General features: G+C 33.9%; 1 protein-coding gene across 2 annotated transcripts in view; it reads left to right on the top strand.

Annotated features, from left to right (window-relative positions):
- The window catches only part of LOC128236228 (hemicentin-1-like), a 28,832-nt gene that overhangs the window by 389 nt on the left and 12,237 nt on the right, over window positions 1-16,206 (top strand). For both annotated transcript variants that reach the window (XM_052951110.1, XM_052951109.1), the window contains exons 2-11: window positions 3,727-4,053; window positions 8,289-8,627; window positions 9,192-9,485; window positions 9,593-9,892; window positions 10,143-10,424; window positions 10,997-11,296; window positions 11,735-12,016; window positions 12,229-12,528; window positions 13,145-13,429; window positions 15,095-15,379. In XM_052951110.1, the coding sequence (XP_052807070.1) occupies window positions 3,727-4,053; window positions 8,289-8,627; window positions 9,192-9,485; window positions 9,593-9,892; window positions 10,143-10,424; window positions 10,997-11,296; window positions 11,735-12,016; window positions 12,229-12,528; window positions 13,145-13,429; window positions 15,095-15,379 (2,994 nt within the window). The remainder of the gene's footprint in view (window positions 1-3,726; window positions 4,054-8,288; window positions 8,628-9,191; window positions 9,486-9,592; window positions 9,893-10,142; window positions 10,425-10,996; window positions 11,297-11,734; window positions 12,017-12,228; window positions 12,529-13,144; window positions 13,430-15,094; window positions 15,380-16,206) is intronic.

Below are 16,206 nucleotides of genomic sequence, written 5' to 3'. Positions count from 1 at the left end.
AGGCAAATTGAACAAACAGAATATCAGCAACGGGGGAGGACCTGTATGTATGTGCGTATCTCTAAAGCGAAAAACACCAACACTCAATAACAAGTTCAACAGTTATTAGTGTTATATGTATGTATAGAATAAGCACTCAGAAATAATGTTTAAAAATACATATACCTGTGTTTTTGTTATTAAATACCAATAATCAACTATCATGTAAACCTAAACTGCAGTTTTAATGTTCTGAAGGGTATCTTTTCAGAATAAATAACACTAAATAATAAAAATACTAGACATATCCCATTAGCTCCCGTGGCTTCGGTTTTATGAAGGATAAATGCATTTTTCTAACCAGGAGTTGAATTAAGTCACACATTTCTTATCTACACATTTATTTTCATCAATCATTATACATTGTTGATTGTTATCGATTGTCTGAATCATTTTGGTCCATAACCTATATCGGTGCATTAAAGCTTTTCCGTTTCGATACACACATAATTTCGAAAAAACTATAGCATAGGGCCACGACCCGTTTTATTCCATAAACACCATTGATTGATTTTAATTCCAATTTGAGTCGTTTCGTTGGATTAAAAAGTTAATTGGACAATACACTTAATCAGATCAACGCTTACTGATTTCCTACTAAACTTAATAAGCCGTGCAAGTGATGCTTACTCTTTATTGTTGAATCTCAAAGTTACATCTAATTTAGGTACTCTAGCACGTCAAATATGTCAAGTTAAATTAGCTCACTTTATGCCATCGCAGTGCAATTTGACCTTAAGTCAAACGGCATGTGAAACGTTTCGTACAAATGCAAGATTCACAAAGCATTGATTGTGCTTTTGGTTCCCATGGTAGTATTAAGTTGGTTGCATATTTTTCTTTCATTGTCTGGTGATATTCACCCTACACGACATATCTGTCAGTAGTTCATATTGTGATATGTCAAATTGTCTGTGTAGTATCAACTACCTTTCCCGTATGCACTATAATTTTCAGAGTCTTCTACCAAATTTGGATTTAATGACGACTACTGAACTAAGGTCCTTCGATATCCTTATTTCTTTTAATCTTGGTTAGCTAATGCAATCATAAACAAACACAATCTAATCCCTGGCTTTCCTAGACCATTTCATCGGGATCGGCAAGGAGATTCATAGGGTCGTGTTGCCGCTTATATCAAAGACGGTAACACTTTTAAAAGAGGAAATGATTTGGAGTTAATTGCGCTTAAGTTTCTCTGGTTAGAACTAAAAATACGCACATCTAAACGTGTACTAATCGGTGTATTCTATCGTCCCCCTTACTCTGGAATTAACTATTATAGCGTCATTCTATAGGTTTGGCGAGAGAAAGCGGCATTGATGATATTATCAATACAGGTGGTTTGAACACTTGAGTCAAATTCATGGCGAAAAATCTTCTCTTTATTGCAACTGTTGCATCTCAGATCAACCACACTTTACAGAAAATTCTTCGTCAGTAATCGATCACTTATGTGTTTCAAACTCAAACTCCTTAGTCTATAGTGGAGTTGGAGTGCCGTTCCTAGATCGAACCATTCGTTGTCATTGTCCTATATTTGGAATTTTTAGATACAATAAACCGGTAAAGAAGGTCATTCGTCATCGAATATGGAAAAAAAGACACTGGGTGCTATAATCAACATTGCCAGAAGCTTTCGGACACTTATCGGTCACTAATTACGAATACAAAAATTAAAATTTCTTTACCTCTAATTTTACTAATTTTTTTTTATATTTCCATCAAGTTTGTTCTCAACAAGGAACTAAAAATATCAATCCCCTTGAATCTCCTTGGATGAATACTGACATTAAAATAAAATAAATCGACAACGCACATGAGCTTATAGAAAGGTCAAACGCACTAACAATCCGATATATTGGAATAAGTTTAGCGGCTTGCGTCATGAAGTTGTCACTTTGATCCAGAGTTAAAATTTGAAATATTTTGATTAACTTGCTTCGAAACTTAAATCCAGAGAACTAAATTCTAGAGCAATTGGTGGCAAAAGTCATTTATCACTCCGGTAAAATCATGAGGCATTCCCCCATTACGCAATCCATTAGATGGTCAGTGCGTTACAGACGACCAAGGCAAGGCCGATATCCTCAATCATGTCTTTGTCCTTCAAACCCACGTTGACTATTCAACACAAGTATAACGTCAACTTGATTAAATCGGTGATGATGCTGAACTTGATTCAATTGTTATCATACATATCGACGTTAAAGATGCTGTAAGTTGTCTCTTGTTTGCTAAAGCATTTGGGGCTGATGGCATTGATTAATTGTATCATACATGAAGCTTCTTCAGAACATAGCCAACCTTTATGTGGTTTGTTCAATGCTTCTTTAATTTCTTGTGTTGTTTCTTCTAATTGGAAATATTCAAATGTTTGCGCTGTCTTTAAAATGGGATATCCTTCCATCCATTCAAATTATCGCCCAATCTCTCTTTTGAATACTTTGCCGAAGGTCTATCAAAGAAGTATATTTAGACACATGTTCCACTTTCTCCGTGATACACGTTTCTTTACCCGATTCCAACCTGTCATTCTGACCGGTGATTCTCCTGTCAGACAGCCTACGTACCTCTATAATAGTTTCTGTCAAGTTCTCGACAATGGTCTTGATATACGAGTTGTCTTTTTTGGTATAAGTAAAGCATTTGACAAAGTTTGGCCTCGTGCTCTACTTTATAAACTCGAATAAGCAGGCCTGTGTGGTCACTTAGTGTCTTGGTTTTCCAACTACTTAGAAAATAGGCGCCAATGTGTGGTAATTCCGGGAGCCACTTAAGCATTAAAATCAATCGGAGCTGGAGTTTCTCAGCTTATTATTATCTTCGTGTCTGTCCTCTTTATACTGATCAAAGGAGACATATGCTCAGCTCTGTGAAAGCTTTGTCTGACGTAATACGATACGGTGATACTTCCCTGACAGAAGAGCAAAATAAGTCATTGTTCGCTGCAGTACACCTCTTTATTCAATGTCAAAAGGATTTGAAAGCCAGAGAACAGTATTATCCAACTACTTATACCTGCTCCCACACTGAATTGTCTTCTTTCTTTAAACATGCGATATTCAGCACTATTTATAAGTGCTCAATGGAAGATTTGGCACTGGAAGTATTTTATTTAAACCAACCACTATACCCTCTTTCTTCCTTTTACTTCTTTTTAAACTTTTTCATTATGTTCTGAAAGAGAATGAACGACTTATTTGTATTTGATTATTAAAATTAAACTAAGATTACTTTAACATTGTTAGAAAGCTATATTTGTTCAACTTTTAGCTACTATCTTGTCAGTGTACGTCGTATTTCAATATTTTCTCTTTAAATATTTAATAATGTTGAACAAAGCAAAACCATATTTACAGTTCGCTTAAATACCACTACTTTATTGAATTCAACAATATCAATATCATTGTGACATTGAACTGGAAGCTGTACACATGTCCGTCACTATCTCTGAGCTTTTGCTAAGGTTTGGAGAAGACCTTTTTAAGATATATTTATCTCTCGTTATAATCCTTTTCCCTAGAGTGTACATGTGTTTCTGTTTGTCTTTATGTTGGTTATGTATACGCTTATGTAAAAATATGTTTAAACTTAATCAAAGCTAAGAATCCTATTGCACAATTTTCGGGGATTTTACTTCTGGGAAACAAATATTCTCATGCAAACCTATTTGAATTTTTGCAGGATGTGCAGATGTGTTCTTGTCAGCTGACCGTCAATTTGTCACGGAAAATTCGACGCTGACTTTCACGTGTTCAACATTGAATGATGTACATTTTGCTGAATTCTACGAAAATCAGAAACGCGTAGTTAGAATTGGAAATTTAGATAAATGTTCTTCAACCATATACGATCCCGTTTCCAACTGTTCCTGTTTGAACCTCACAACCTATACATGCACCACTAACCCTCTTAACAGAAATAACTATAATGAAATTTGGAGTTGCGTATCTTATTCACATCAGAATACAGGAACGAAAAGCAAAAATAATATTACCATTGATGTCAGAGGTAAGTAGTTGGCAAATTTATGAATACATTTTGTCCTCGATATAAATTATGAACCTTATATAACCATGAATAACATAGCGTGTATGCTTTCGGGATCATCGTAGAACTTTTGGCTATGTTTTGCAATGATTGCCGACGCTTTTTTAATAACGGGCGTGGGATAAAATACGCCTATTCCATAGTTTTGAATTACCACAACTTTTGTTTTCCGTTATCGTTTGATGGTATTTTGGTTAAAACCTTGATGTTGTGACTTGAATGCTACTGTTTAGTCCCTTTGTACTTTTATTTGATTAATAGTCTAGTTGTATGAGCATGATGATCTAAAATATTATCTCATATGAAGATTTAAGCATGTTTTTGACAAGATTTGTTTAGAATGTTCTAGAACTTTATATATATTACCCGTGCCCCGTCTCTTAGCATTGATAAGGAATGTTATGTGTTCAGATTCGTCTTTTATTTAGACTCCAAAGGTTTGAATAGATCCTAAAAAGTACAAAATAAACCAATAGGTCCTTAATACAGGTAAAGGTTATAAATTACACAATTCAAACAATATAAATAATTATCTAATACATCAAGCACAAGATAAACTCATACTGCAATTACAATACATTTCGACTAATACAAAGTACTGTAAAACAAAAACTTACCGGGCAGTGGAATAAAATATGAAAAAGTTATCTTTGAGTTGCTGTCACCTCAAAACCTGACTCGAAAGTGATAACAGCGGTAAATATGCAAAAATATTAGTATCTATTAATAAAATGAATTAGTTGAAAAACCAGTTCTTGTACACACATACTAATCACCCATAGGGACAATGGACACTGACCACTCAGTAACACACTTGAGTTCACATGTTATTAAATAAGCCTGCTCCTTCCTTAAGGGATTAACTTATTAAAATATGACTCTATGAAACCTGGGTAACATATATATATCATTGATAAAAGTTTTAGAATACACAAGATATTTGAAGAATTTAAGAGAATGAAGATTTGTAGAATTTAATTGAACATTTTTATTTTGTATATAAGCGCAAATTTCTCTGATCACGGAACATTGGTGAATTTTAAAAAAGGTAAACAGAATCATGAGAATTATATTTCGAACTTTTTTGTGGGAATACTTTTGAAAATGTTGTTTGATTCAAATAGTGCTCATTTCGTGTGTTCATTATTTCATGGATTTATTCTATGGACATCCAAAAGTACCAGGAACAGTGAAGATATTTGGTGAACTTTTTTACATGTTTCATCTTAATGTCCACACAACTTATTTGATTATAATTTTGTAACATTGTAAGTACAAGAACTTTTCTGTTGTTCAAAAGTCGTCGCTACTTTCTCTTTCTCTGTAGCGTTTTTTTTGGTCGTAACATTACAAAGAAAAACACTAGTAAAATAAGAATTTGGGAGCAATATCAATCAATGCACGTTCTGTTTAGGTTAGAAAGAGAAATAACCGTTTAACCTTCTAAATATTTACATATAAAAGGCATGGTTTCTACACATTTGTTTTTAAATATAAGCACCCAAATGCTTGGAAAGGGATTCTTTTATTAAAAAATATTTCTGTCGGCGTTAGCTCGGTATTCTAGTTTTCGTAAGGGCGAGTGAACAAATACATGCGCATTATAAAGCACCGCCGGAATAAATGTCTGATCAAATACTGTACAAATCACTGTTTAACAATACTGCGCATTATAAAGCACTGGTGGGAGTAAATGTCTGATCAAATACTGAACAAATCACTGTTCAACAATAATGCGCATTATAAAGCACCGGTGGTAGAAAATGTCTGATCAAATACTGTACAAATCAGTGTTTAACAATAATGCGCATTATATAGCACCGGTGGGATTAAATGCCTGATCAAATACACTGAACAAATCGCTGTTCAACAATAGTGCGCATTATATAGCAACGGTGGGAATAAATGTCTGATCAAATACTGTACAAATCACTGTTCAACAATAATGCGCATTATAAAGCACCGGTGGGAGTAAATGTCTGATTAAATACTGACCAAATTACTGTTCAACAATAGTGCGCATTAAATAGCAACGGTGGGAGTCAATGTCTGACCAAATACTAACCAAATAACTGTTCAACAATAGTGCGCATTATAAAGCACCGGTGGGTGTAAATGTCTGATCAAATACTGTACAAATAACTGTTCAACAATAATCAAACAAAGCTGCCTTGGATAAAAAAAAACTTCTTCTAATCGGTGGTGCCTTGTCATTTGTTTGCATTATGACGCCAGCAAGGTGCAGATATTTCGAACTCTTATCAATAAACGACGTCTTACTATACACTTAAAGATGAATTAAGGATTTCTTTGATGGTCTTTTTTTTAAGAGAAACAGATGAATAACCACATAAATTCACAAAGAAATGTGAAACTTATCTTGCGTATTCGGCCGGTAAAGCCAACAGGTCTGAATAAGACTTCACACGTAATTGTAATGAAAATGCATTACTTATTTCTTTTGGAGAAATTAACGTTAGAAAACTGTATTCCTATTGGTGAAAACGTTATATTTGATATGGACCATGGCTAAATGTAGAGCAGCAATCAACCATGTACAGCTCTAGTGTATGCTTCCAATGGTAAAATCAGAATGAAAACCGTCAAGCGATTCCATTGACAGAAATGTAAGCATAGACACTAGAACATTTTTAACATATATCATACAAATTGTTCTCGTGTATAATTATGTTACATGTGTTGCATGTGTTCAACATTTTCGATATCCATGTATTGTGTGATCGATTGTATTGACTGAAATGCTGATACCTCAATACAAAAATAATGAATCGGAATCTCGAGTGATGTAAAACTTGCTTGTCAGTCAAGGAAGGCAATTTTCATCTTTATAAATATTTATACAATTTTACAATTAGAATTATAAAACATAGATTAGAACTTTTTAACAAGTTAGAATAAGCATTTATGGTTGTAAGGCCTGGGGTTAACACAGGGCAATTATCTTTGTTTCTGAAAATAAAGAAATTGACAGATTTCGTAAAGTAATTGTAATGTGACTCCCTTAGATGAAGTCATGTATTGTTTTATTGAGTGGCTCTAGTGAGGGCAACATTTCCTTCTTCAGTTTACAACATTTCGGTGACGTGGAGCTATCCAGATTTCATTAATCGGTATTTCCTCTGCATCTTGGCTTCACAATTCTTAGTTTGGCGTTTACCCCACAACCTTGTGGGGTGAATATCCTATTATGGCAAAAACAATTATCTTAAAGGGACTAGACACCATAATATAAAACAACAAAATAGAATGCCAAAAACTTACATAAAATTGGTGTCGTTGTGTCAACGCATTGAAGCTTACTTACTTATGTATCGCTCACGAAACATGTATCTTTCGCAGTTTTTGCGTATTTTTTTCTAATTCGCAATTTACTGGGTATTTCTACCCAGTTTACTGGGTATTTCTACCCAGTAAGTCCCAGTAAGTTTACAATAGCGTTGGTTTATTTATATTATCTCATCACGTGACTTTCACATGCTAGATTTACATACTTCATGGCTTACCAGAAGGACAGAAAGTGTAAGAAAGCGGAATACGGCTGCATAACATCGTAGACACATACCCCGACAGATTAACATCGGTGATTATATTGATGGAAGGAAACCTTTGAAAGAGGTTCACTCTGCAGCGAGTTGCCAAGAATGCGTTTTGAAAGTCTTGTGTGTTAAAGGGAAAATATTATGCGCTTTTTTAAATCTTTTATTCTTTAAGTCATGTAAAATTATGTATTATCGGTCTCATACGAGCTTGTATTGACAAGCTTGTTTTGAACAAAAAACTGTTTCGGCCGATTTTAGAATCATCGTGTGTCTTTTTCCTTTTACGTAGCGGTACAAAAACAACGAGGACAAGTCATGATGAACCTTTTAGGCGCGGACAGACCTTTATAAAGTCCAATGCTGACTAACTGGTGCACATTATATTCAAGAAATGTGCTAAACATAGTGTATGGTTCCATGGTCTAATTGTTGAAACAGAGTTCATTGACAGCTGAAATGTGCTGTACATATAGGTTACAATTGTAATTGACAACATTTTGTATTGAAATATACCACCATGTCCATTGCCCAGTGGCGCCCAAGACAATCTACGTGAACGCTCAAGTTGTTTAGGTATTTGTTAAAATTGTACATTACTCACTATTATTCATTATATTGTGACACAATTGATTTCAGTACCAATCGCAAGTGTTTCCATAAGTCCACAACAGAATAACTCGATGACAATAAACGAAGGTGAAGAACTTCAGTTAACATGCGAGACATCATATGGTTTACCAGCTGCAAATATCAGTTGGTACCTGGAAAATAACACAGATAGTGTCTATGTCGATTATCGTATTTTAAATTCTTCAAAACGAGAAGTTGATGAAAATGTTGATCGAACTAAATCCGTAAAGAGCATTCTGACGCATACTGTCAGTAGGGGAGAAGACGGCATGGATGTGTATTGTAATGCAAGTAATGAAGAATTTATCCGAGTATCAAGCAAGGCCATTCGTCTAAATATTCAATGTAAGTTTGCATAAACATGTATGAAAGATCATTGCTATCTCTTTTACATTTGTCGGGTACGTCATAGAAATGTAAGGCTACGTTATATAAATCTATGCAAAGTTTACACCTGTATTGCATCTAACGAATATTTAGGACACAGTTAAATTGTGTAATCGTCATATTGGCATGGGGAACCCTGCGTGAAGTTTGTTTAAATATTGTATCATAATGCATGGTTGCAACGGTAATGAGTCACAAGAAATGCGTCTGTATGATTATCACAGGGTCTGAGCTTATACGGCTTGATTCACTAACGGCTTTTAGTCCAATATTAACTGTAACTGTTACTGGTATATTAAGTGTTCGCATCATCTTTATTTCAGCTAAGGAATTATGAAATTGTACATCTGTATCTTCTTTATAAATCTAAACAGCTTTCTTCATAATTTGCTAAAAACTTTACGAATATACAAACAGTAAAAATTGTAAATATTATTATAAATGCTCCCTTAGTCCATTTCATTTATGGTTTTAGTTGAGTTGTTTATTTTACTTAATGAGCACGTTTTTTAATTATTACAGACCTTCCACAGGAACTGGTGTACATAAATGGTAACCTAAGTTATGACACTTTCTACATGATGAAAAATTCTGCCATAAAACAGTCTTTGCAGTGTTCTGTTCAGGGTGGAAATCCCCTCGCCAAAATATCGTGGTCATGTTACAATGGCATCCAGACTGACATGAATACGCCATCCAGTGCAGTCAGCGATGTTTCCTGGTTTGCTAGAGACTTTAACGATTCGACATGTACTTGCAATGCCTCTCACGCTCTTTCATGGTCTGGGTCGCAAGAAGTGTCCGTTCAAGTCATATGTAAGATATCATTGCAAAGATTAAATATGTATTTGTTGATGCATGTTATTATAAAATATAAGTAAACGTCTTTTTATTATTGCGAAAAAAATGTATTTCTATTGCAGTTGAACCGAGTCTTATAATTTGCAAGGTCGGCAATTCCGAGCTATACCGGGGTATCTTAAACGTGACATTAGCTTCAAATGTTGAACTTAACTGCTCAAGCAATGGAAATCCTAAACCTTACAATTTCACCTGGGTATGGCCAACACGTAATACATCTTCGGGACAATTTCTTTCCGTGAAACATGTTCAGCGCTCGATGCAAGGAAAATATACATTGATGGTTGAAAACATTATGAAGCCGAGCATAGGGCCGACAGTCAAGGGACAGGCTAATACAACGTTTGATATGCATGTTCAATGTAAGTACGTAACGGATTTGTATATAACTATATATATTTTATATACTGATGTGTGTATATCTATATTTTCAAAAGACAAGAAGTATATTGGTTCGCTTTTCAGGTCTAATTTATACAAACCTTTTTGTAATCTTTGATTTTCCATACTATATTTACCATGCAAAAACAAATCAATGAAATATCATAGATAATTCAAGAATTCCAATGACTTTCGTATATCAAATCAATCGTCCTCATTTTCCACGTACAGATGGTCCAAGCACACCAACCTTAAAACTTGTAACAAACAATACAAACATAACAACAAGCACCATTTCCGTAAAACGGAATGAAACTGTAAGAATTGCCTGTATTGCCGTCGGAAACCCAACACCTTCTTACAACTGGTCAACAGGCCATAAAACGCAAATCCTCACTACAACATTCGACAGTGATACAAACATTACGTGTAAAGTTTCTAATACAATATTTCCAACGGGAGGCATGATAACACAAGCTTCGGTCGATGCAAGTCTTCACGTGAATGTTTTACGTACGTATGGAAATACATTTTTGATGTTTATTGAATTCTTACTATGTGTCTTCCTTTTTGTGTTTGCGTCTAGGTTTCTCCATTTAATAAATTAATTTGTTTACAATCCCTTACGTTTGCGGTTGGCATTTCTTTTTTATTTTCATATGCTAATCGCAAATTTGTTAAATATTTTCATTGTGTCAATTCAAATAACATTCTACTTTAGCAGTCTAATTTCAAAACTCTTTTTTTCAAATTTGCAAATAATTTGTCAATGATAATAAAATTTTCATGCCTGTTGAAAATAAATCACATTGCGAAGCTCAATATCGCCGTTCTCGGGTTGAAAACGTTTACTATATGTAGTACCTAAAAAAAAAACTGCCTATAGTTTTCATTGTATTACTGAAACTGTGAACCATAGAGTTAACCCATACATGGTTTATGGTGCAATAGTGATGCGTGCACAGTGATGCAGTACACATCATTTTCAACTATTTTATTTTGAAATTTTCAAGGAATTATTTGTTTAAATACAAGCCATTTTGTATTTTGTTCAGCGGACATATGATAAATCATCTTTTTTGCAGTTAAACCAGCGCGTATAATATGTGATGTCGGTACTTCAAAGTTGGAATGGGGTTATTTAAATGTGACATTAAACTCAAATGTTACATTAACTTGCAAAAGTGATGGAAATCCTAAACCAAACAATTTTACGTGGATATGGCCAAACCGTAATACATCTGCGGGGCATATTCTATCGTTAAGTAATGTTCAACGATCGCTTCACGGAAGATATACTTTGTTTGTTGAAAATGTTATGAATCCGACCATAGGACCCACAGTCAAGGGAGAGGCTAATGCAACATTCGACATGCATATTCAATGTAAGTACGTTTGTGTTTGTAAACGTGCATACTTTGTATGTGTATATACTGTGCATATACTTTGTTTATTATTGTATTGAATGCTATGTGGTAAACGATAAATTACATATATGATTGTATAAGTAATATGATACAAACTTTTTCAGTATCTTCGTTTTTCGACTACAATATCATTTAATCGTATGTATTGACATGTTCTGTCAGTGTCGTATTACTATATATGACGTATAAGACAGAGAGCTTGCCACTAAATGATGTATTGTTAGTTTTTGGCAAGGAGTCTAAACACCTCTTTGAACATTGTTATTTCGCTTGTAAAGAGGATTAAGCTCTTTGTAGATATTGTCTTGTTTAAACATATCACAAATATTCCAAGTGTTACGTTGACTTTCGTATCCATAAATGAGTTTCAGTTTCAGTTCTCAGTTCTATATACAGATCAACCAGGTACACCTACGTTCATATTTGAAACGAATAACTCGTATATAACAACAAGCAACATTTCGGTAATAAGGAATGAAGAGATAAGCATTGCCTGCAGCGCTGACGGAAATCCACCACCATCTTACACTTGGTCCACAGGCCATAAGGGGCAAAACATTACTACAGCATTCGATAGTGATACGAACCTAACGTGTAAGGTTTCCAATACAGTTTACCCAACTGGTGCCGGTATTATACAATCTGCATTCGATTCAAGTCTCCAAATAAACATTTTGTGTACGTATGAAATTGTATAAATTTCCAAAGCATTGGTTACAATGAAATATACTATGAATTCCAATTACTTACGAGAGCTTTTAAAGGTTAGTTGCAGAATAACACTATCATTGCAAGTTTATGTTTCCGCTACTATTGTACTAGTCACCGTAACGTATCTTGTTGGTTGTAATCATTATTTGTGTGTAACCAATTCATTGTTGTTTATTCAGATCCGCCAGATGTTCCTGTTCTGTGGATTTATTCATCGTGCAGGAAAAACTCTACGTTAGAACAAAACGTCCTTCGAGTATTAGAATTTGATCAAGTTAGAGTGGAATGCTTTGCTGCTGGTAATCCGGAACCCAAGTGTCAATGGACAAATCATTCAAAGTCGCGTGCACTTGATATTTCGAATGCCTCTAAAGAAGACACAGGAATTTATTTTTGTAATGCATCTAATACAATGAACACAACACATGGAAGAACAGTGGTGGGACGAAATGTTTCATCATTTTATCTCGATATAATGTGTAAGTATATTTGCGCACAATGCAAATTAATAGTGTTAAATTTAATAACTGTCTGGTGAATAATTTGGTAATATACCTCCAGACATTCCCACATTGGTCGTGCCGATCTTGAAATTTGAGTAACTGAGAATAATAAGAACTTGGTGACTTGTTTTATACTAGTTTGTTTCAGTGAATTATCATTTAAAAGATGTTTTATTGTATTTTATTCTGCACAATAATTTACTTGAAATGCAGTTCCTTGCGATATATGAGTATACAATGTACGCCAACTATATTGACGAAACGGGCGAATATTTCAAAACAGTAAATGATATATTGTGTGTTATTTTATGCTAACTTGAATGTTCAAAACTTTTATTTTTATCGAGATTAAAGAATATAAAAATAATATTATTAAATTTTAACAATACCTTTCTTATGAAACATGCACATATACAAATATCAGAATTATATGTTCAACGATTGATGAGACGCACGTTCGATCGCAGAAACAGAACGTTTTGGATATCGTTTGTGCTTCAGAATGTATTAAAATGGTTTGTATTACCAACGCTGTTTTGAAAGGGTGTGGAGGAACATTTTTGTAGAAAATTGTCATTGCTTTATCTTTCAGATCCACCAAAAATAACAAACCTTAACACATCTGTTGTGGTTCTTGAAGGTGTTAACTTCAGTTTACTGTGTGAAGTAAAGCCAGGAAACCCAAATGTTACAATACATTATTGGACTAGTATACAACTGCCTGCCAGTTATAAATCTGGTCAAAACCTAATCATACAGAATATTTCTCGACACGATGAAGGCATATTTACATGTTTTGCACAAAATAAAATTCAACCGACTCTATGTACGGAAATTAACGGAAGCGATGTGAGGAATGTTACTATCGATGTCCAATGTATGTATTCCGGCTAAGCTTTTACTTTTAAAATATCAACCCACGATTGAAGATAGAGAGAGTGAGAGAGAGATATCGCCATTGCATAAATACATAGACCAAAATGCCCCTGAATACTGAATTAATGAGACTTGTGTCTCTTAATTATGTAATGTATTAATCATAGATGTATGGCAAACCTGGACATAAAGCGATTTAGATATGCAATAAGGAAAACCTTATGTCATTTATTTAACGACCACAGTTGGTTTGTTACGCGATGTGTGTGCTGTTATGTAGAAAACGTTATACTGCTGCATGATCTTGGCCGGATTTTTTTTAATCGGTCGGAAAATAACTACGAGATAAGAAATATGGCTTGCACGGCTATTTCATCGAGTTCATACTGACTCCTAGCCCTATTCGTACATTATCAATTATGTCCATAGAGGGAAATGTAAGACGAGATGGTATTGAATAATGTATTGCATTTCCGGAATTATCTTAACTTAAATAACCAAAATGGTCAATTGAATATTTATAATTCTTGCCAATTCTACAATACTTAGTACCTATTAATATTTGTTAATCATTACGAAAAATTAGTTGTATGTCAGATAGTTGTCTGACCTCTGCTGCTGATCTTATGTTACTATCAACACTACAAAATGCTTAATAAACTCTTACAGTACAGTGCCACATATGATCAGTCTAATAATTTGTATAAGACTTATAAGATAACGGTCTGCAAACATGGATAAATTTAAAACACATTTGTATGCGTTATATAACATCAATGTGTTGAATTGTTCTCGATTCTCATTTCTTAAGTACACATTGCAATTTACTAATTTTATATACCTCCAATTTATAAAGCGATATGATATGTATATAAAATGACATTTCACTTGTTTATTTATTTTACAAACTATTTATCAGAAACAAATAAAAATAATTGTGCTCTAGTTTTAGGGATGAACAACGAATAGTAAACATTTTTAAAGATATTGACCGAATAGGGTTATGTTTTTTATCATTGAACAATCCTAATTAAGCCTTATTGCATTACAACATATGTTACTGTGATTGTAGCTATTTACACCATTACGAATATATTATGATAAGCATATAATATATCAAGTGACCTGTGGCTTGAAATAAAATTGACCTTAGTTTATCTGCAGAAATCTTAGGTCGAGAAAAACAGCAAAAGTAACATAGCTGTTTATAAATTGATAAGTTTTAAAAAAAATAGCTAATTTAGATTTCCTTCCTATCCTCTAGCAAAGCATCCCAAAATGGCTTTAGTATTTAGTTTTTGTATATGGTGTCTGATATGGTATCTGATATGTTCTGCAGGATCTGATAAGCTCAGCGTACCAGCGAGTTGTCAGCGAATAGCCTTCTCGCATTATATGCATGTATTCAAAGAATCAGGGCTAATTGTTGTTAAACTTCGTATGCTAAATATACGCTCTTCAAACTAGGAAGCCATCATGCGCTATTTTAACATATAAAATCAGCTGAGACATTGACAAAATATTATTTTAATCATGTTAAATGATGTTTTATTGGCATGATACTACTAGCTCACATTGACAATTATATTACTGTTTTGAGCAAAATTCACGATATTGGAACTATCTATGTCTAATCAGCTTTAATGTCAAGTTTCTATATTTTTAGATAAGGCATCAATCATAACGTTTACGGCTATGAATACAACGATTGCTACAGTTCATCATGGTGATGAAGTAAGTTTTACATGCGAAGTAGATAGTGACCCACCTGCTGATACCTACATAGTATCAACAAATGGATCAGTTCTAAGGAATATCAAAGGCAATAATCTCTTTAAATACACCAAGAACAGTTCATGCTTAGAGGACATTGGACAGTTTTCTTGTGTTTCTGCAAACACACACAATCGAGATAAACCAGACATAAGAAACGTTACCGTGGTTGTCGAATGTAAGTATATACTATCATCCATCGAATGATGTTTCGTATTTCTTGCTTAACCATTTGTATAATGTATAAAGTGATTTTTTTGTATAATTTCATACATAATAATAAAATGTGTTTCCATAGCAAAGACTCACTACTTTGAACAAAATATAAAAGCGGTTAGTATTTTATAGAAAACAGTCGACAGTTTTATGTATTACTGTTGAATTAAGAGAAATTTGACAGAAAATAATCTGTTTGGTAAAAACATCGAAAAACCTGGTAAAGTGAGAGCCGAGATGTCAATGGAGCTACAACGTCATGTTTGTGACATATATTATACCAAAACTACAGAGACAAGCCCAGTAGTCGAGAATTCAAAAATAAACCCCTTTTCATGCACAAGGCGAGGCTTCAAACGATGAGCTAGAGACACAAACGTATTAACACCACATATACAAACACAACAAATAGATCAAACTTGCATCAAAATCGCTTAACCGATGAACGATGGTATAGCCGCCATCGAACTGTCAGTGAAAAACAAATTCATTGGACCACAAGTCAACTTGGTGCTTAAACTAGTTGAGTGTGTATGGCCATAACCCCACAGTGTCCGAACAATAATTACAAAATTAGGAATATGAACCTGATCAGAGCTAGCCTCAACTTGAAAGCATTGCAGAATAAATTAACAAATTACATACTAACAGTCTCTTCTTTATCAGGCAACATGAGTTTTTATGTCAGTCTGTTGTAATTATTTGCTCATGTGTTTATGTCATTGTAGTAACACAAGCCTGAAATTTCCAGGAAGTATTTTTTTGAAATAAACATAATATATTCATATA

Source organism: Mya arenaria, chromosome 5 (genome assembly GCF_026914265.1).
Source record: "Mya arenaria isolate MELC-2E11 chromosome 5, ASM2691426v1".
Taxonomy (NCBI): domain Eukaryota; kingdom Metazoa; phylum Mollusca; class Bivalvia; order Myida; family Myidae; genus Mya; species Mya arenaria.
Note: the sequence above shows the minus strand (reverse complement) of the source record. Positions and strands in the feature narration are given on the sequence as shown.